Here is a 20020-nt window from a genome sequence, read left to right on the forward strand (position 1 = left end):
CAAGGATGAAACCCTGAGGGCCAGGAGGGTTCTGTGACCTCAAATCTGGGGCAGGTGGGTTCAGTTCAGAGCTGGAGAGCACAAAGAGCTCTCCCCTCCTGCAGGCAGGGCTCAGCAATGCTGCTGGCACACCCTGCTCCCTTGGCTGGGCCATCTCTGCACTTTTACAGGCTGGGAATTTGGTGTTATTAATTAGTAATAATTCATTTGCCCTGCAGACACTGAGACGGAAATAGTGTCTGATCCTCTGGTACAAAAGTGAATACTGACACAAACCATTCTTAAAAGACCACAAATAAACCAAATTTTCTTGTTTTCAGGTGTCTTTATTATTAGCTCCTTTGTAAACAAGCACATAAGTTGCCTTTCTAGCCAAAATAAGACATGTAAACTTAATATTAATAAATACCAACAGGACTTGTAAATAAATTATCAGCAGTTTTCTGAAATATCAGATACTTCACACATTTCAGTGTTTAAATATCTTAAATTACCACCCATGGCTAAGACATGGTTGCAATGGAAGACTTTCATGTCAGTGATTCTGTACCAGAGGTTAAGGCCTGAATCCTCAAAGATATTTCGGATATTTTGTCCTCCTGGAAGTCAGGGCTCAGTGTTTTGGGAAAGGATCCATCCCAGGCAGTGCCCAGGGCCAGGTGGAGCTGTGAGCACCCTGGGACAGTGGGAGGTGTCCCTGCCCGTGTAGGGCTGGAATAAATGAGCTTCAAGGTCCCTCCCACCCAAACAATACCAGGATTCCATGGAAAATACAAAAGTTTCAACTCCTGCTTCTGCTCCCTCCCAGAGCTGGGCCCTGGCTGTGCCAGGAGGAGTTTCCCTGAGGTTCTGGGAACACACCAACACAGGGTGGGGCACACTGGCAACGTGGCCTACAGAAATCTCTGCTCTAAGAATCTGATTTCACGGCATCATTAACATTCACACACACTCTGCAGGGTTTCACACCCTGGGGTGCAGCCCCAGCTGCCCTGGGGGGTCCTGACTGTGCCCTGTGCTGCTCCTGTGGGATTCTACAGCAGGGGATGCCCTGGGCACAGCTGGATTGAATCCCACAGCAGGGGATGCCCTGGGCACAGCTGGATTGAATCCCACAGCAGGGGATGCCCTGGGCACAGCTGGATTGAATCCCACAGCTGGGGATGCCCTGGGCACAGCTGGATCAGGAAAGGCCCCAGCAGTGGGAGCAGGGGAGGCTCTTTGGGAGGTGAGAAATGCAGCTCCTGGAGGCTCAGAGCTGCCTTCACACCAGGGCTCCCAGTGCTCCATGGATCCCTCATGCCTCATCCAGGGCTCCCAGCTGAGCTGACAAGGGCAGCAGGAACCATCCCCAGGGCTCTGCAATTCCTGCAATCCCTTCTCTGCCCCAATTCCTGGAGGGTGAGGGTGGCCTGGGCACCCCACACCCAGCTGCTCAGGCAGCCAGGGCTTGCTGTGCTTGTCCCCACAGAAAAAAAAAAAAAACAAATTAATATCAAATAAACAAACAAATCATTAAATAATGGAAGGTTTAAACAGTTCTTTCAGGAAGTGACTTTCCAAATAAGTTAACACATGCAGTGGTTTGAACAGCAACTGCCATCCACTGGCCTTGCAAAGCCAATAAATAAATAAATAAATAAATAAATAAATAAAATTAAATAAAGAAATATTAAATACTAAATAAATACTAAATAGATAAATAGCATATAAATAAATATTAAATAAATAAAGGCACAATAATAATATAAGGACATACAGTAAATAAAGGCACAATAATAATATAAGGACATACAATAATAGCTGCCAGCAACATGTCAAAATCATGTTCATGTAACATGATGGATGCTAAAAGTGTAACTTGAATCTGGGAAGCTGCCAAAGTCAGGACCACATTCAACTGTTACAAAAAATAAAAAAGTTATGGCTTCTTAAGAATCTCAAATGGAAATTTCTCTTCTAATTGTGCTTCTGTTCTTGTGCTAATTCATTCTTTGCTTTCTCTGGGAGCACTGTGCCACCCTCCTTGCAGGTTATCTGTGAAATAACATCAGAAATGTCATTTCCACGTGGGTTTCCATCAGAACTCTGGGTTCTGCCCAGCCTGGCTAGGTCCTTACCTGCAGAGCGAGGACCAGGAGCTCCAGGAGCTGAGGTAGCAGCGGTCCCTGGCCTGCACCCACACCTCAGCTGGCCCCGGGGGCAGCTGCACCGACTGCTGCTCCGTGTCGTACACCTGGGGACAGCACAGCTCCTTCAGGGGGGACAGGACCCCCACAGGGCACCAGCGAGGGTCCTGAGCCCCCACCAGAGCCTGGGGTCCCAAAGGTCCCAAAGTCCTGGGGCTTGGGAGAACTTGAGCTCAGCAGAAAGAGCTGGGAAGCTCAGGTGCCACTGAGGGGGTGTCCCAAAGTGACCCAAACCACTGAGGGGGGTGCTCTAAATAACCCAAACCCACTGAGCTTGGTGTCCTAAATGACCCAAACCCACTGAGCTGGATGTTCTACATGACCCGAACCCACTGAGCTTGGTGTCCTAAATGACCCAAACCCCAAAGCTAACACTCATTAAACAAAGGGGTGGTTTGTTAATCTGCGTTTTTCTCTTTTTCCTCCTTCTCCCAGAGCAGGAGCCCTGAGACCCAGAGGCTGCTCCTGCTCAGGAGCACCCCCAGCCCCTCCCGAAGGGCTGCAGGAATTTTCACCTCCAGGAGCCGGGACTGAGCCCGGGGGAACGGCCCCATCTGCTGGACGGGCTGGATACATCCCAGCGGGAAACATCCCCTGGTGCCTCTGGATTCCTAACCCGGGATAACCCGGGATAACCCTTCCTGCTGCCTAGCCTGCAGTGCTGGACCCAGGAAGGGCAGCACTGGGCAGTGCCAGCTGCCCTGTGGGCAAGAGGCTTTCCCTTTTTTATGGAAAGTTAGGCACATTCCTAGGCTCAATCTGCATAAGATCCTTCTCTTTTTGGCCTGGAGGGGTGCAGAGGGCTCTGCTGGTCACACAGGAATATCTTCAGCACCTGCTGACCATGAATGCATTTAGGAAAAGCTCTGCTATTGTAGATGCTGCCTCCAAGGCAGGCCATTGTGTGTCTGAGGTAATTTGTTGGAGATTTAACCCTGAGACAGTTAATTAATCCCATTAATTAACTGGAAATCAGGGGGCAAATACCAGATTTCCATAGAAATGCTTCCAGATGAGTCACTGAGCTCTGATTTCCAATTCACCTATAAAGCCTGAGCTGCCCAGACAGCTGCTGGCTGCCCATGAACAACACAGGAGGAAATTTGTGTCACAGATCCTGGAATTCTGGGTTTGGAAATTGGGATTTTCCCTCATGAGGCCCTGCACAGCCTCCTCACGAATTAGTAAACACAACCATGCAATGCTGGACAGGATTTTCTGTCCTCAGCTGCCTCAAGGATCTTCCTGCTCATGGACCTGGGAAAGGCTTTTTCTGCCAGGATACAATTTGCCACTTTTGGGGCTCAGCACCATTTTTTAAATTTTTGTTGATTATTCTTGCATACAAAAATTATTTCTACTGTTCAGGCAAGAAAATTGTGTCTCAAATGTTGTGTTTCTACCTGGTATCTGTGTCTCCTTGTGCTTTTAACTTTGACCTTGAAAGTCAAAGGGAAGTAGGAGTTTGGGGTGCTCCAGGTCCTGGGGTAGGTCCAGGTCACTGTTCCATTGGTGGCCACGTGCTGGCACTGGGGGGGGTCAGGCTTTACTGCAGGAGAAAACACAGAGGGGATTAATTCATGTTCACAACTGAATGTTGGCGTGTTACTGGTGAGAGTTTTATGGGAATGAGCTTTGGGAGCCTCAGGGTTAAGAGAGAAGCAGCCTTGAGCTGTGATGCTGTGATAGCTGCCTTGGGTGCTTTTTATGGAAAATTAAGCACATTCCTGGACTCAATCTGGATAAGATCCTTCTCTTTTTTTTGGCCTGGAGGGTTGCAGAGGGCTCTGCTGGTCACACAGGAATATCTTCAGCACCTGCTGACCATTGATGCATTTAGGAAAAGCTCTGTTTCTGTGGGATGCTGCCTCATTTTCCTGTGCCCTGTGGCCACACTCAGAGCCCTCTCATTCCTGTGCCTGTCTGTGAACCTGCCCTGGCTGAGGAGGGAAACATCCACAGCCTGAGCAGCTCTCAGAGAGGAGCCTGCTGGATTATTCTCTGCCTTGGCCCTTCCCAAGCACGTCCATCCTTTGGGGACACTCGGGGACCTGTGGGTGTTGGGGTACTGCAGGTCACAAGCCAGGAAGATGCTGCTGCTTCACTTCCTCATCCTTTTCTGTCCTGGCATCCCCTGTTCCTGTAACTGGGGCCTGGTGGACATTTACAGAGCACGGGGCAGGGATTCCCAGGGCTGGGCTGAGCCCTGACTCCCAACAAAACAAAGCCCAGAATCAGCCCCCACTGCTGAGTACTCACTGATGTCCCTGATGAAGAAGCTGGCGGTGTAGTTCTCATACAACACCTCATCAATGGCCTCCAGGAGGATGTCGATGGGCTGGTGCTCCTCAGCAAAGGGACAGAAGTTCTCCTTGTGGCACTGGGCAGTGTAGGTGGTGAGGGCCCCCTCGGTGACAGCCACGGGGCTGCTGCAGGACACATCTTCCTGGGGGCTGGAACAGAGCAGGGACAGGCTCAGGGAATGCTGATTGTCCTGGCAGTGGCTGCCACAGCAGCAGCACTGCTGAAGAAATGCTTTGGTTTGCCTGAAGTCTGTCTGCTGCCGAAAAGGGTCAGTGGGAGCTGCCACACTCCCAGCGCTGTGGGATGGGTTAATGGCAATTCTCAGCCTCAGCAGCAGGAATTAATATTTAAACCTAAACCAGGATCTCCCATTTCCACCATCCCATGGCAAGCTCCAGTTTCCTCTTTAGTCCCTTTGCCCTCTCCCAAACCCTGCTGAAGGAATGAGGCCTGAGAAGTCTCCACTGGAGAACAAACACCAAAAGCTGCAAAGCACCACCTGAGGCTGGCCCTGTTTTGCTCTCAGCCAGCTGCACCCTTGGCAGCTGTTTCTCCTCCAGCCGGCTGGGGTGACCTTTGCTGGAGCACTCCCTGCTTTGGAGAAGCCCCGGGGCAGTGGGAGGCAGGAAATCCCCCCAGGGTTCCCAGCACAGGTCTCTGCAGGGTTCCTCAGCCCAGCCTTGTCGGGGCCATGTGCTCTGCAGTGGGGGCAGCCTCCCACTCCTCCCTGCCCTGGGAGCTGTGGTTCTTTCTGCCTTGGCTCCACTTCCTCTCTGCCCTGCACCGACTCTTTTGCTATTGCTTAAGTTACCCAGTGGCTACTCCAGCCCACTTGGACTCATTCCTTTTTCAAGGCTTTAATAATTTCTGAGTGACTTCCATGCCCTTTTAAAGTTAACTTTGTCCCAGTAATGACTCAAAACATTTTGGGGATGTTCAAACTTGGAAAAGAGATTTCCCCCCATCTGCCTGCCCCTAACAGCCTGAAATCCTACACAGAATAACATCAAGGGCTGCCCTGTGAAGGGAAGTACAAACTCTTACCCTTCCAGGCTTCTGATGGTGAACTTCACATGTGGATTATTTTCTGTCATCCAGGAACATGTGAAAACTCCAGAGTAGTTCTTTGCCTCACACTTCAAAAATGTTTTGGGCTCTAAACAGACAGAAATTGGGAGTTATTTACTCTTGTTTGCCAAAATGGCCAAGGCACAGAGAAACAATTCCTGAGTTCACAGATTCCCTGCCAGCACCATGAGGGACTCAAAAACGAGACTCAGATGAGTGAGGCTGATGCAGAAAATGCAAAACATCCCAGGTTTGTCTCCTGAATGGAGAGGCCCAAGTGGCAGCACTTCAAACCTGGGCCAGGTTTGCCAAATCCCAGAATCCTGGAATCTCGTGAGCTGGAGAGACTCACAAGGATCATGGAGTGCAACTGCACAGCCCCAAAATCCCACCCTGGGATCCCTGGAGTGGTGTCCAAGCCCTCCTGGAGCTCTGGCAGCCTCAGGCTGTGCCCATCCCTGGGGAGCCTGGGCAGTGCCAGCACCCTCTGGGGAAAGAACCTTTCCCAAAATCCACCCTGAGCCTGCCCTGGCCCAGCCCCAGCCCTTCCCTGTGTCCTGTCACATAGCCCTGATTTTCCAAACCAGGAATTCCTCCCATCCCTCCACCCTATCAGCCTGGAGAATCCCAAATAAATCCCATGGCCCCAGTTCCTGCGCTGCACTGCCCAGAGCCACAGGAGGGATGATTTTCTGGCATTGCCAGCACAGAGAGCACCTTTGCAAGGCCATTCCCACAAGCTGAGCAGGACAATGCTAGCCCTGGGGCCGTACCCTGGAAGGATTTGAGGATGTCCCTGAGGATGGTCCCGTCAGGGCCGATCCTGGCGATGAGCAGCAGGCTGGAGCTCAGCACCCTCAGGCTCTCCTGGCTCACACAGCTGTAGTTGCCGCCGTCCGGGAGCTCCTTCACTGCCACCCTCAGGGTCTTCCCTCTCTGCTTCCCCTCCTGGAAGGGGCTGGAGTCCTTTCTCCAGAGCACGGCCTCCTCGGGGCTGTTGCAGCTCAGCTCCACCGCGGTGGCCGGGGCCTCGGCGTCCCACCGCGAGTCGATGACAAACACTGGGCAGGGCCGAGGAGACGTCAGGAGCTGCTCACGCTGACCAGGCTGAGCCCTGCCTGCGCCCCTGAGCTCCCCAGGGAGGCTTTTCCACAGAGGAGAAACCCTGAGAAACCTGTCCAGCATGGGATCCCAACTGGCAGGGAACGCTCAGCTCCAGGAAGTTCAGGAGTCTCCCAAACTCCCTCTGGACACGGGCAAAGGGAATCTTCAAACTCAGAGTTTACTCTCAATGTTTGAGAGTAACAGATTTGCTGCTTTCAGCATCAAATCCCTGCCAGGGAACCCCCAGGATAAATATTCTTTTTAATGTGAAGATAAGTAATTGAAAGAGAAGACAATCTGAATTTAGCCCAATTTTCTGATGAATTATTCAAAATAATTGTTTATTACCTACCCTATATTTTCACAAATGGATTTACATTTGTGAAAATGTAGGGTAGGTAATAAACAATAATTTTGTTTATTTATATTTATTATTTATATTTATTATTTATATTTATTATTTATTATTTATATTTATATCTTTACCAGAGAGATTGATAAACTATTTCTAGGTTTTAAGTTTTACTCAGAAATATATAAATACATTTTCTTTTTAACAACTAATTCTTCCCTTGATTTTTTATAGGACTGTTCCCTTAGTCACAGTTTTTGCATCCAGGCTGTGTGACTGAGACTTTGAACATGAGGAGAAGGAATAGGAAATAAAAGTTGCTAATGCAAATATTGCAAATATGCTGTTGGAAGACATTTTAAGACTTTTAAATGTTTTTCCATGAACTCCAATTAATTATGGTCAAAGAAATAAACATATGGCCTTAGCCTAAGATACTGGAGTTCGCAGATCCTGTGCTAGTGGCCACAATTATAATTCCGAAGTTTTAGGTCTAAGCAGAGATTTCCTTACCATTTTCCTGCAATTTCCACTGGGCACTTTCCAGTAGGGCAGCAAAGGAAAACAGGGACAGTAAGGCACAGAGGAGGTGAGACATCTGTAGGGGAGAAAAAAACCAATTATTAAACTTCACTGAGATTGGCTGAGTGTGCTCCAAAGTCAGGCTGGGGCTGGGCAGGGTGACAAGGACACAAAATGAGTCCAGTGAGTTGAGGAGCATCTTCCCATTCTGAGAACTCCGGGTTCCCCTTAAAAATGGAATCTCAGATTTGAGCTGGAGCCTTGATTTTGATCCACTTGGGATTCTCATGCCAAGGCAGTTCAGAGAAGGAATCACTCCAGGGGAATTGTGTGAGTGGCTCTGGGCTGGTCCCTTGATAAATGTTCCTCTTGCAGGAAAAGCCCTGCTTGGTCCAGTGAGGCCAATCCCAAGGAAAAGGCACTGGATGAAGGATCAGGGGCTGCCCAGCAGGTTTGGATCCCCACCCCTGGAGGTGGCACTGGGACAGGCTGGGGATGGGCACAGCCTGGGCTGGTGATCCCAAAGCTCTTTCCCAGCCCTGGTGATTCCATGATTCCCCATGGCCAGGGCACTGCCCTGAAGGATCAAAGGCATCACCTTCCACCCGCCCAAAGCCCAGTTTGGCCCAGCTCATCAGCAGTTCCACTAAAGCAAAGGGTTGAGGATGAGCCCAAGGAGCTGCTGAAGGTTCTGCTGGGCGCTGTCTCCATCTCTGAGCAGGTGACAGCAGGGCCAGTGCCCAGAGCAGAGCTGGGCCAGCTCCAGTTCTGCTCCTGGTTCTGGAATCCTCCTGAGCTCTCACAGTCTGAGCTTGTGAACCATTCCAGGCAAAATTCCTGCTGGGTTCAGTGCCCAGCTCTGTCTGCAGGAAGGGCTGGGAGTGGAGATCATCGCTGCTCTATGTCCAACATATAAATGGATATTTCTCCTGAATTCGTCCCAAATACCACCAGAACTCTCCATGAAACACCAAACACCTTTGCCAAATATTGTCCTAACTACTGGGTGCATAAAAACTCTATTTTTTTTAAATTCTATTTTTTAACTCTAAAAATCAGTTATTTAGATGCACTTCTAGACCTTTCAAACTGAGAGTAAACCAAATTAACAGAAATAGAATCTCTTCAAGAAAGAGATGGTAAATGTCGTTTTCAAAGCCTATTCTAACTACAGTGAAAGGCTGAATGCAGGTGAAAAACACATAATTAAGTGATTTGAGTTGTTTTTTTTCCTCCCAAACCACTCTTTTTGTAATGAAAGAGGAGCAGCCCTCCTGATTCCTGGAGAGCAGAGTGTGTTCCTGAGCAGATCAGTTCCTTGCAGCTCCTGCTGTTCTGAGAATCCTAAATCCTGGTCACAAATCATCCAGTGCCCTTTGGATTTTACCCAGCTCTTAATGGGACCAGAAGCTCCAATAAAGTGTCTGGAGAGTGCCCAGGAGAGGCAGCAGCTCCTGCTGTGCTCAGAGAGGGGCACAAGGCTCACGGAAAAGCCAGTTATTATTGGACAGAAATGACAGAATAGTTTAGGTTTGGAAAAAAGCTCTAAAATCTATCATATCCTATTAGCAGTGCTAATAACTGCTTCATTACACTCTTAGACTTCAGGCAGGATTAGCTGGAATTTCCAACAGAAAGATTCATTTGGCAACTTTCTGAAAATTGCTGGTTTCTGTCACAGAAACATGAAATTGGTCACCACACTTCATAAACCTGAAACTGAACATCAAAACATCAAAATAGCAGCTCAGACTGGGGTAGAGCAGTGGGACTTGTGCCTTCTCTTCCATTCATCACAATTAAAGCCTCCAAAACAGAAAAGTTTCTCCTCTTTGAGAGAGAAGCTGCATGATTCAGGTTTTTGATGAAAACAGTCAACAATTTGCATGGAAATGATTCACATTGTAGATGTGGGAGAGGATCCCTCCCCCATCTCAACATTTTCTTGAAAAATTAATCAGAAATAAGCTCAGATTCTGAACAACACCAGTGAGTGCCCGAGCACTTCAGAAATGAGAATATTCCAGCTCCAAATGTTCAGGGAATCAGGGAATCACAGAGTCATGGAACAGTTTGGGTTGAAAGGACCTCAAATCCCCCCCAGTGTCCCCCTGCCATGGCAGGGACAGCTCCCACTGTCCCAGGTGCTCCCAGCCCCAGTGTCCAGCCTGGCCTTGGGCACTGCCAGGGATGCAGGGGCACCCACAGCTGCTCTGGCAATTCCATCCCAGCCAGGAATTCCCAATTCCCAATGTCCCATCCATCCCTGCCCTCTGGCAGTGCGAGCCATTCCCTGTGTCCTGTCCCTCCATCGTTGTCCCCAGTCCCTGTGCAGCTCTCCTGGAGCCCCTTCAAGCCCTGAGCTGTCCCTGGATCCCTCTCCTCTCCAGGTGAGCCCCCCCAGCTCTCCTGGGGCCCCTTCAGGCCCCGAGCTGTGCCTGGATCCCTCTCCTCTCCAGGTGAACATTCCCAGCTCTCCCAGCCTGGCTCCAGCCCTGGAGCAGCTCTGGGGCTCCTCTGGGCTCTCTGCAGCAGCCCCAGGTCCTGCTGTTGTTGGAGACCCCAGGCAGGAGGCTCTGCAGGTGGGGTCTCACCTGGCACAGGGACAGAGCGTCCTTGGTGTCCCCTCTGTGTCCCCTCTGGAGCTCGAGGGCTGGGGCTGAGCCCAGGTTCCTTCACGGAGGATCTCCAAAGGATTCCTGTCAGGAAGGAACCTCTGGAGCTCACCTGGGCCAGCCCCAGCTCAGGCAGGAGCCAATGGGACAGAGCAGCCAGGTAAAGGAGTTTGGCAGCGCTGCCAGCCCACAACACCAACCCTGGTCAATAAAAGGATTGTTACTGCCAGGTGACACAGGGTACAGCCCCAGCAGAACTTACAGGTGCACAGCACGTGCTAAACTTTATCAGGACATAAACACTGCCCTGAGGAAAACGTCCCCAAGACTATTTCAATCCACTCTCAGTTAAATAATGCTAAATTTGCATTAGAACAAAGAAGAAATGAGTTCTCACCGTTTCCTGGGGAGCCTCTGGCTGGAGCTGCAGCTGGAGCTTGGCTCTGAGATGTGGAGGAAACAAAGTTCTGGTCCCAAAGTCTGCAGAGGAAAGGGGAGTTTATAAACCCTCCTGTCACCACAATACCACAGGATTGCAACACATGGCTGCAGTTCCTACTTCACATTGGGCCACAGCTACAGCCAAAAAAAAAAAATTATTTGGGACTCCCAGGTAAACTTCAAGGAGGAAATGAAATTATGAGATTGTAAAGCGACCTTTAGTGGTTTGCCAGAGTCATTTCCTTTCCTTGCTGGTTTTCTGTCTCTCATTCTGTCTCTTCACCACAGAGGAAGAGTGAGGAGATAATAAACTCCCAAATGTTTGATGGGAAACACAGAATGGAGACAGAAAGAGAAAGTTCAATGAACTAAAACTCTTTCTACCTGATAAGCATGAGATAATTACATGATCTCTAATCCCAGCTCCCACATCAATCAGCAGGAAAAGGAATTTTAATTTTTAATTGCTGGTTTTGACTTGTGTTTGTTCTATGAATTGAGACTTAAGTCAACCAGAAAATAAACAATTAGTTCTCGCTTAGAGATACCTGATATTTGCACATTATTTTGCTGCAGATTTAAAATATAACCTGAACCTGTTGTTCCTTTTAGACCTCAGGCATAAGAAGAGCCCTGTGCTCCACATGGCCTTTGAAAAGGAGGAAAGGCTGTGTGGATTTTTCTTTTATTGTTTGTGAAGTAATTGAACACAATTCTCATTATTTGCCAGGCAAACACTGCTTAAAAAAAAAAAACGGGTTTAAACTCAACCTGACACACTCACTTTAGGAATTAATGGAGAGACACAACTCTATTCCAGGTGCTTTCCAGGGCAGGATTCCTACAGTGCAGGGATTGTAGTGCCAGAATCCTGTTCCTTTGCTAGAGAATGCCAGAATGGTTTGGGTTGGAAGGGACCTTAAAAATCATCTCTTCAAGCCCTGCCATGGCAGGGACCCCTCCCGCTGTCCCAGGTGCTCCCAGCGCTGCCCAGCCTGGCCTTGGGCACTGCCAGGGATCCAGGGGCAGCCACAGCTGCTCTGGGAGAGGTGTCCCTGGAACAATTCCCAGTTCCCAATCTCCCATCCATCCCTGCCCTCTGCCACTGGGAGCCATTCCCCTGTCCTGTCCCTCCAGGTGGGGCCAGGAAGAAACGTGGCTTGACCGGGGTCACACCCACCTTTGGGGCTGAGCTGTGACTCCTTGCCATGCCCCAGGACACAAGCCCAGGCCCTGCATCCCCAGGTGGCCCTGAGGACTCCGTGCCCATCCCAGGGTGCCCAGCCTGCTCCTCAAACACGGGAATTCCCTGTGCCAGAGCTGCTGGCAGAGCTGGGCACGGGCGGAGCACCGGGGCTGAGGGGAGGAGAAAACTGCTCCCTTCCGTCCCAAATGCTGAATAACCCCAAATCTGCTCCCTTCCCATCCCAAAAACTGCTCCCTTCCGTCCCAAATGCTGAATAACCCCAAATCTGCTCCCTTTCCATCCCAAATGCTCAATAAGCTGCTCCCTTCCCATCCTGAATGCTGAATAACCCAAAAGGGCTCCCTTCCCATCCTGAATGCTGAATAACCCAAAAGGGCTCCCTTCCATCCCAAAAGCTGAACAACCCCAAATCTGCTCCCTTCCCATCCCAAATGCTGAATGTGGCTCAGAGGGGGCCATGGGGCCATTCCTGGCACAGAACTGAGCAGCAGCCCCTGACTGCTCCCCTGAGCTCTGTGGCAGTGCCAGAACGGGCAGGACGGAGCTCTGGGCACTCCCAAAGCATTGCAGGTGCCAAAGGTGTCCCCTCTCACCCTGGTCGCCTCTGAGGGCAGCTCAGAGCAGGCTGTGCTGGGCACCATTGCCAGCTCCCCTGCTCATCCCCATGCCCAGAGCCCACTGTGGAGTGAGGAGCAGCTCAGGGGGCAGGGACCCCATCCCTGGTGCTGCAAACACGGCCTGGCCACAAGGGAGAGACAGCCCAGGCTGGGCACAGGTTTGTCCCCATTTAAGACAATTTGCAATACCCAAAATCCCTTTTGGGATTCCAGCAAGCCAGCAGGGACAGGCAGTGAGTGAGGTCAGTCCCAGATTCAAATAAGGGCAGCAGTGAATTCGTGGGCACATTTCCTGCTCGCCATCCCTTTTCTGCCTGCATGGCTGCACGTCTCTGTAGTCACAGTGACTAATGCAGAGCTCAGCAAAGCCCTTCAAGTGCCTGCTCACTCAACATGGACAAATACAAATAAACACCTCATCATTCATACAAACAAATGCACATTTTCAGTGTGTGTTTGCATCAAGCCCTCCTAATTCCCTTGGCTCAGCTCTGGTCCCAGCACACATGGAGTGACTTGGTGCCCAAACTTTATGCTAAGAATCCCAAAAACCAGCCCTGGAGCTCAGACAGATCTGGGTGGAACTCCCATGATGGGATGGTTTCCTGTGATCCACCAGAGGAATTTTTAAATATTAAAACACAGAGATTGTGAAAAGCTCTTTCGATGACAGCCTGGTTTTCCACTATGAGCTCATTGATTCTGAAGGGGAAATTTGGAGGGGAGCAGCTTCTCCCCATCTCCTCACTCTTCTTCCCCTCTGACACTGACAGAGAATGTGCAAACACTGTCTGTGCTTTGGTTAATGCTGAGGAAAAACTCCTTTTTGGCAGAAAAGGCCCATTTGAAAAGAGGTTTCCTTTTTTAGCATTTTTGCTTTATGAAATGACAAAGAAATCACCCCAATCCAGGAAAAAACCCTGTGTAACTTAAGGAAAAGGAATAATTATAAAAAGTGTATAATCTGTATGATTCCTCTATTTGGAATCCATTTTCCATGGACATCCATTGGCAGATTAATGCCAAAGATCAACTTTTGTTCCCAGGATGTTTAATGCAGTAGCACTGAGAAGGGAACACTGCTCTTTATCTGTAATCTATATATCATTCTATAATTCTTAATCTGTAATTCAGCCATTTATATGAATTCATCAGGAAATACTGTGTTATATTAGTGCACCAATGAATTTTCCTAAAAAATTCCCATTAAGCCACTCCATGGAATCACTTAACCAAGTGAGAAAAACTAATTCAGAAAAATACAAAATACAGGGAAAAAAGATATCCAACTTAAAGCTCCAAGGAGCTTTATGGGCCAGAGATGGATTTGGTTTTGGCAGCACTGGAGCAGCTGGCCGGGATGGGGATGTTGGGACAGGAGGATGGCCAGGACACCACTGAGCTCTGCCCTAAGCAAGCCCAGGCTGATGCAGTTCCCAAATCCAGGTGGGAGCTGTGCCCAGCCCAGGATGGCACCTGGGATCCATGGAGAGGAGCTGGTGCCCCCTGAGGGAAGGGAAAAGGGTATTTCAGCTCATGGTGCTGCCCCAGGAGCCCACAGAGTGTAACCCCCAGAGTTTGGGGGTCTCTGCACAAACCCCTGGGTTGGAGACAGCCCCAGGGGGAAAGAGGAGCAGGAAAAGCCAGAAGTGCCTTGCACAAGGAATTTTAAAGAGAGGGAAAGCAAGGTGTGACATTTCCAAAGGGGGTTAAGAGCCAAATCTCATTTTCTACAGTAAATGACTCTGCAGAGTCAATGGGGCTTGGGTGCTTAATCCCATGATTTGCTTTTGCAAATCTTTACAGGTGCTCAGGAACGTGGGGCAGGGATCCAAGGGCAATTGGTATTTCTGTTAGATTTATTGCAGAATTAGAGTTACCAATCCTCTCTGGCACAGGAACTGAGGAGGCTCCTCCCAGGGCATGCACAGGGAGATGGTTCAGTGCTGCTCCAGAGTGCAGATCCCTGCTCCTCTGGTACCAGCTGCAAGCTGGGCTCTTCTCTGGAGCTGCACTCATTTCTTGGGGATGTTGTAACTCTGAACTCCACCAGCAGCTCTCTGCTTGGGCTGTGTTACAGTGCTGGGGGTGGGGAAATAACATTGCAAACTGAAAGTCAAGGGAAAAGCCCAGCAAATTCATTTCATTGAAATTCAAGGAGCATTTTCTTTGTCTGACAGCTCCTAGAAAAGGAGTTTTCAGACAAAGCCCAGCCAGGCCATTCCGGGTCCCAGGAGAGTTTGGACAATGCTCTCAAGGACAGGCTGGGGCCGTTGGGGTGCCCAGGAGCTGCACTGATGATCCCTGAGGGTCCCTTCCAGCCCAGAATGTTCTATTATTCTGTAATTAAAGCTCTCAGGGATATATCTGGAAGAAAAAGGAAGTTGTGACAATTTCCTATTTTGCTATTAATTATTAATGCATCAATAATTTCATGCTAAAGCCTGAGGACACAGCTGAGGATGGGATACCAGGAGAAGGGATTCAGGAGCTCACAGGAACACTCAATGCCCAGCAGGATCCAGGCATCTTGTTACACCATTTTTTATCTGTCAGAAAATTCCAAGTTCCTCAAGGTGGGGAAAAGAAACTTTAAATAATGTAATAAGAGCTCTGACACCTCCCATGACTGAGGGAATGAGATCATACAAGACCTATTTGGAAAGCAAAAACTTGACACCAGTGAGCCACTGATTTGTTCCTGAACTTCTGAAAGCCAAAGAAAATTTTGGAATTACTCCAGGGCTGCCCTGTGACATCACACCCACTGCTGTAACCCCTCTGCTGCAGCCATGGAACAAATGGACAATGCTATTACCAACCCCTTAAAATTGAAAATCAGGAGCTCTGCCAGGGGAGGGTTTCCAGGACCCTCAGCAGAAATGGGAGATTGTGCAATGGCAAATCCTCCTCCAGCTCACTTTGGTGCTGCCACACATTTCTGACTGGGACAGGGCAGATTATGGTGCCAAAACCTCAGGAATTGGGACAATCCCCATGGCCCCTTGTTGGTTTTCCCAGCTTTTACAGAGACAGGGAACTGAGATGCATTTTAAAAGGTTTTATTCCATTATCAGTCTCAATGAAGGGTGAGACATTAGAGATGTAAAACTTAACACCATTCTATCTCTTCTATTCCTGGTTACAAAACCTTAGAAATGTTTTTCAGCCTATTAGCTTTTGCTACACAATGCTGCTGTTACTTCCAACACTAATCACCCATGTTTTTACCTATATTTTAACCTATATTTAACACCAACCATCTATATTTTAACCTATATTTAACACCAATCACTTATATTTTTACCTATATTTTAACCTATATTTAAAACCAATAACTTACATTTTAACCTATATTTAACACCAATCACTTATATTTTTACCTATATTTTAACCTATATTTAACACCAATCGCCTATATTTTTACCTATATTTTAACTTATATTTAACACCAATCACCTATATTTAATACAAATCACCTATATTTTTACCTATATTTTTACCTATATTTAGCACCAGTCACCTATATTTTAAGCTATATTTAACACCAATCACCTATATTTTTAACCTATATTTAACACAAATCACCTATATTTTTACCTGTATTTTAACCTATATTTAACACCAATCACCTATATTTTTACCCCACATCTGCTACAATGCATCTCTCACAGTTCTAATTCTCCAGAATATCTGATTTTTTTGCAAGGCCATCTTTTTGTTTCCAGCTCAGTCTCTCTCTCAGCAATGTGATCTCCATTCCATGGCCTCCCTAAGGCAGCACAGCTCACCTCAGAGTTTGCACACTCATGTACAAGGCTGGGTGAGCTTCCAGTCAGGTTTTGAGAATTTTACAAATCCATTTCTCCCATTTCCCTGTCCTGGGGTGCCCCAGGGCTGCTCCTGCAGCACATCTCTGTTCCTGCAGCTCGGTGGCACCAGGCTGTGAATAATTCAGAGTGAGGAGAAGGCTTTGCATGAGGGAACTTCCAGCAAGGACTTTCCCAGGAGAATGATGAAACTCCTGCCTGGAGTGAGCACATCTGTTCCTGCTGGGGGCAGCCAGCACCAGGATGTGCCTGCAGTTGCTCATTTTGGGAATTGTGCTGCCTTGCTCCTCCCTGAGCTCTGACATCACCCTGATTAAACACCTCAACAGCCCCACAGAAAAGTGTCCTTCACCCAGGTGGAATAATTGACTCATGCCAGTAAATTCCTGGAGCTGAGCAGGAATTTTGTGATTTGTCTGGGGAGATATGGAAAAAAAACCCAAACAAACAAGTAAAGGATGTGTTTCACATGTAAAATGCTCATAGATTTGTATTTTGGACTGTTTTTTGCCAAAAAAATTGAACATGATGCCTTTTTTTGGGATGATCCTGTACACAGGGCTATGGAAACACAATTCAAGTAAACCTCACTGCTGTTTGCACATCTGGGAGCTCATTTGATCCCATGCCAGGAGAGGAGATCTCTGCTGGGTTCAGCTCTCACTGTGGGCAGGGTATGAAGGAATGAAACTGGAACTTGCAGATTGCAGGGGGAGGAGGATTTTTCCTGGCCAGTAAATGAATGTGAGAGCCCTGCAGCTCTCACGCAGCGCGTGTGGGCTCTGCTCTGTCACTTCCTACTGCTCTGAAGGACTGGGGGGACAATCCTCACAATTTCTAGCTGGAAATTGAATGAAACTCTCTTTCTAACTTACAGGGCACAGCTGCAGAGCACAAGGATTCATTTGCCCCCAAATCCATTTGTTTACGAGCTATTTTAGCCACAAACTCATCACTCCACTTTCCCCTGTATTTCTGGCTTTTCCTACCTATTCCTACAGGTGAATTGGCCAGGACAGTGCTGGCAGTGCTGCAAACAGCCCCAGTCCCTGTGTGCAGAGCTCAGGAGTGACCCAGGAGCTGGGGACTTCCTTGGATCTCCACCAGAGCTTCCCCAGCAGCAGGGAGTCAATCAAGAGTGGCTTCCACCACAAGGGACACGACTTCCTTCCGTGGTGGCAGCCACCGTGGGGTTCAGAGTGAACCCAGCACCTGCCTTGGCTTCACCTGCCACTGCCACACCCCAAACTCCTCTGATGTTACACACCTTACAAAAGAAAAGCTTTGTAAAACCCCAGCTCAAGCCTTGCTTCAGCTCAGTACAGCTAGTAACCAGCTTAAGTTACCCTGAGAAGGAATTAAGAGAATGACAATTAAATAACCTATTCTAATAGAAAAACAGTCTGCACCTGCAAAAAACCCCATAAGAATCCATGAAGAAAATATGTAAACTAACCATAAATAGAGGGGTTTAAGGAACATGCACCTTGCCCCTTTACTGAGCAATAAACTGTCAGTGAATTGTTATGAAATACAGATTTTTGGAGTTCACTTGACCAATTGGATTAACACAGATCCTTCTAATATTCCTATAAAAACATGAGCTGTGCAATAAACATTCAGCTTTCCTACATAAAAAAATCAAGGGTCCCATCTGTTTCCGTTGCAGCACTCTGAGAGCTGAGGGAAAGCTGGGCTGGCTCCCTCAGTTCTGGGATTCCTGAGGCCAGGAGAGGCAGCAGGAAAAGCCCTGCATTGCAGAACCTCCCCAGGAACACACCTGGGACAAGCTCAGCAGTTAAACATTGATATTCTTATGCAACACTTGTTTGCACCTGTAATAAAAATAATATCGACTTCAAACGTCCTGGGTCAGCTTCCTGCACCCCTAATTAATGCCTGAAATTAGGAACCATTGGAGCGAGCTCTAGTCCGGCAGTTGTAGCCATAAATACCTTTGGCAAAGGAATTCTTGTTTGCTCTGAGCAAATCAGCTTCAATCCTGATTGACATCAGTCCTGGAGAGCTCAGCAGAAAACAATTTCACCAGAGAGTGAAAGGCTAAACCAGCCCAGTACAAACCAGTTCCTGCTGTGCAGAGGGGATGGAGCACGTGGGGAGGAGAAGTTTTTCCTCAACCAGCTGAATTGATCAAACACTCTGCTCAAGGGCTCTGAGCATCCTCGGGGAAGGGCACTTCCACCCGGGGCTGCAGGGAATCAATGCCCTGCAAGGGCAGGCTGGGTGAGCCTGGCACTGCTCCCGGGATCTGGAATTGCTCCAGGGGGCTAAAACTGCTCCAGGGACCCTCAAACTGCCCCAGGGATCCTGGAACTGTTCCAGGGATCCCCAAACTGCTCCAGGGACCCTGCTCAGTTCCAGGGACCCTCAAACTGCTCCAGGGATCTCCAAACTGCTCCAGGGATCCCCAAACTGCTCCAGGGACCCAGCTAGAACCACCACAGCCCCGGGATATGGGATGTGACCCAAGCCAGCCCCATCCCTGGGGTCCCCTCCCAGCCCTGCCCAGAATTCTGCCCCAGGGGTGGCATTCCAAGGAAAGCCAAAGCTCTGACCTGCAGCAGGGCTGGGAATAACCCAGGGCAAAGTTTATTCCAGGCGGGGAGGTGGCTCCACGCCTTCGCTCACAAAGGCACAGCCAGGATTTGGGAACAGGCAGATCCTGAGCAGCCCTGGGTTCCCAGTGGCACAACTCTGTAATTACCATTTAATTACAGGGGCTGCACCTGCACTGCCCCTTCCTGACAATTAATTGTTCATGGAGAGAGAAATGGGGAGAAAGGCACCCCATAAATATTGCAAAATCTGATGCACAAATGTCTCCTTAGAGCATCTGTGGCTGAGCAGGGGAGAGAGAACTTCACTCACTTGCACTGCAGATTTATTTCTATTTAATAAACCAAAGAAAAGGAAAGATGGGGATGAAGAAACCCACACGTTCTGCTAAATAACCTTGATTTTTATGGAGGATTGAAGGTGCCATTGCCTCACACTGCACTGGCCCAGCTCAGAGCTCAGCAGAGGCACCTGGGTGGGAAATCAGAGCCCTGCAAGGCAGAAATGTGGCTGGAAGAACAAAGCTCCAAGTCCCTGGTGTAACACCACGTGTGAGAGGGTGCAGAGAGCTCTGTGGGATCCTGTGCAGCCTCTGTCGTCACTGCAGACAAACCATGAGACTCCTCACCTCCACTTCTCATTTTATATAAAAGCCCCACCAGCCCTGGTGTTGAAATCCAGCAGAGTTCAAAGCAGCTCAATGAACCTTCCTCACCACCCACTTCAGTGTCTGGGGAGGAAAATCTCAAGCCACTTCTCTTAAAAGAACTGAGATTTTCAGTTGGAAGGGGAATCCTGGTCAAAACTAAAGAAAAAAAATAAAATTGAAAATCCCCTTTGTTGTACCCTGGGGAGGGGGTGGAGTCCCCATCCCTGGGAGTGCTCCAGGAACGGCTGATGTGGCACTGAGGGCTCCTCATCCTGATCCCAGCTGCAAGGAAAACCATCCCAGGGGTGCCTGCAGCCCTTGGAGGAGGCTGGGAGCTGGGCTGGGATCCCCCAGGATCCCACTGGAGCACATGGGGGATAAAACAGGCACTATCCCAATAATTTACTTAAAATTAAATCATTTAAATTCCTTTAAAATTGAATTAATTTTAAATTAAATTAATTTTAAGTTAATTAATTTAAAATTCCAGGGGATGCTCAGGCTGTTTGCAAGTTTCCATTAATTATCAATAAATCCCAGCAGTG

At 48.6% G+C, this 20020-nt stretch overlaps 1 protein-coding gene across 1 annotated transcript; it reads right to left on the minus strand.

Moving 5' to 3' along the window:
• Nucleotides 1–2116: 2116 nt before the first annotated feature.
• Nucleotides 2117–10629, minus strand: IL12B (interleukin 12B). Its single transcript, XM_058815511.1, has 7 exons — nucleotides 10552–10629; nucleotides 7531–7615; nucleotides 6335–6622; nucleotides 5538–5649; nucleotides 4449–4642; nucleotides 3593–3738; nucleotides 2117–2236 (listed from the first exon to the last, which is right to left on the minus strand). The coding sequence occupies exons 2-7, from the start codon at nucleotides 7613–7615 to the stop codon at nucleotides 2117–2119; spliced, it is 945 nt and encodes a 314-aa protein (XP_058671494.1). The 5' UTR covers nucleotides 10552–10629.
• Between the last annotated feature and the right edge of the window lie 9391 nt (nucleotides 10630–20020).

Source organism: Ammospiza caudacuta, chromosome 16 (genome assembly GCF_027887145.1).
Source record: "Ammospiza caudacuta isolate bAmmCau1 chromosome 16, bAmmCau1.pri, whole genome shotgun sequence".
In the NCBI taxonomy this organism is placed as follows: Eukaryota; Metazoa; Chordata; class Aves; order Passeriformes; family Passerellidae; genus Ammospiza; species Ammospiza caudacuta.

Coding starts and splice junctions, on each gene's coding strand:
- IL12B (XM_058815511.1), bottom strand. CDS start 7,615: ATGTCTCACCTCCTCTGTGCCTTACTGTCCCTGTTTTCCTTTGCTGCC. Junction 5,650..6,334: donor CATCCTCAAATCCTTCCAGG/GTACGGCCCCAG, acceptor CTGTCTGTTTAG/AGCCCAAAACATTTTTGAAG. Junction 2,237..3,592: donor CAAGGAGACACAGATACCAG/GTAGAAACACAA, acceptor TGCTGTCCCCAG/GTGTACGACACGGAGCAGCA.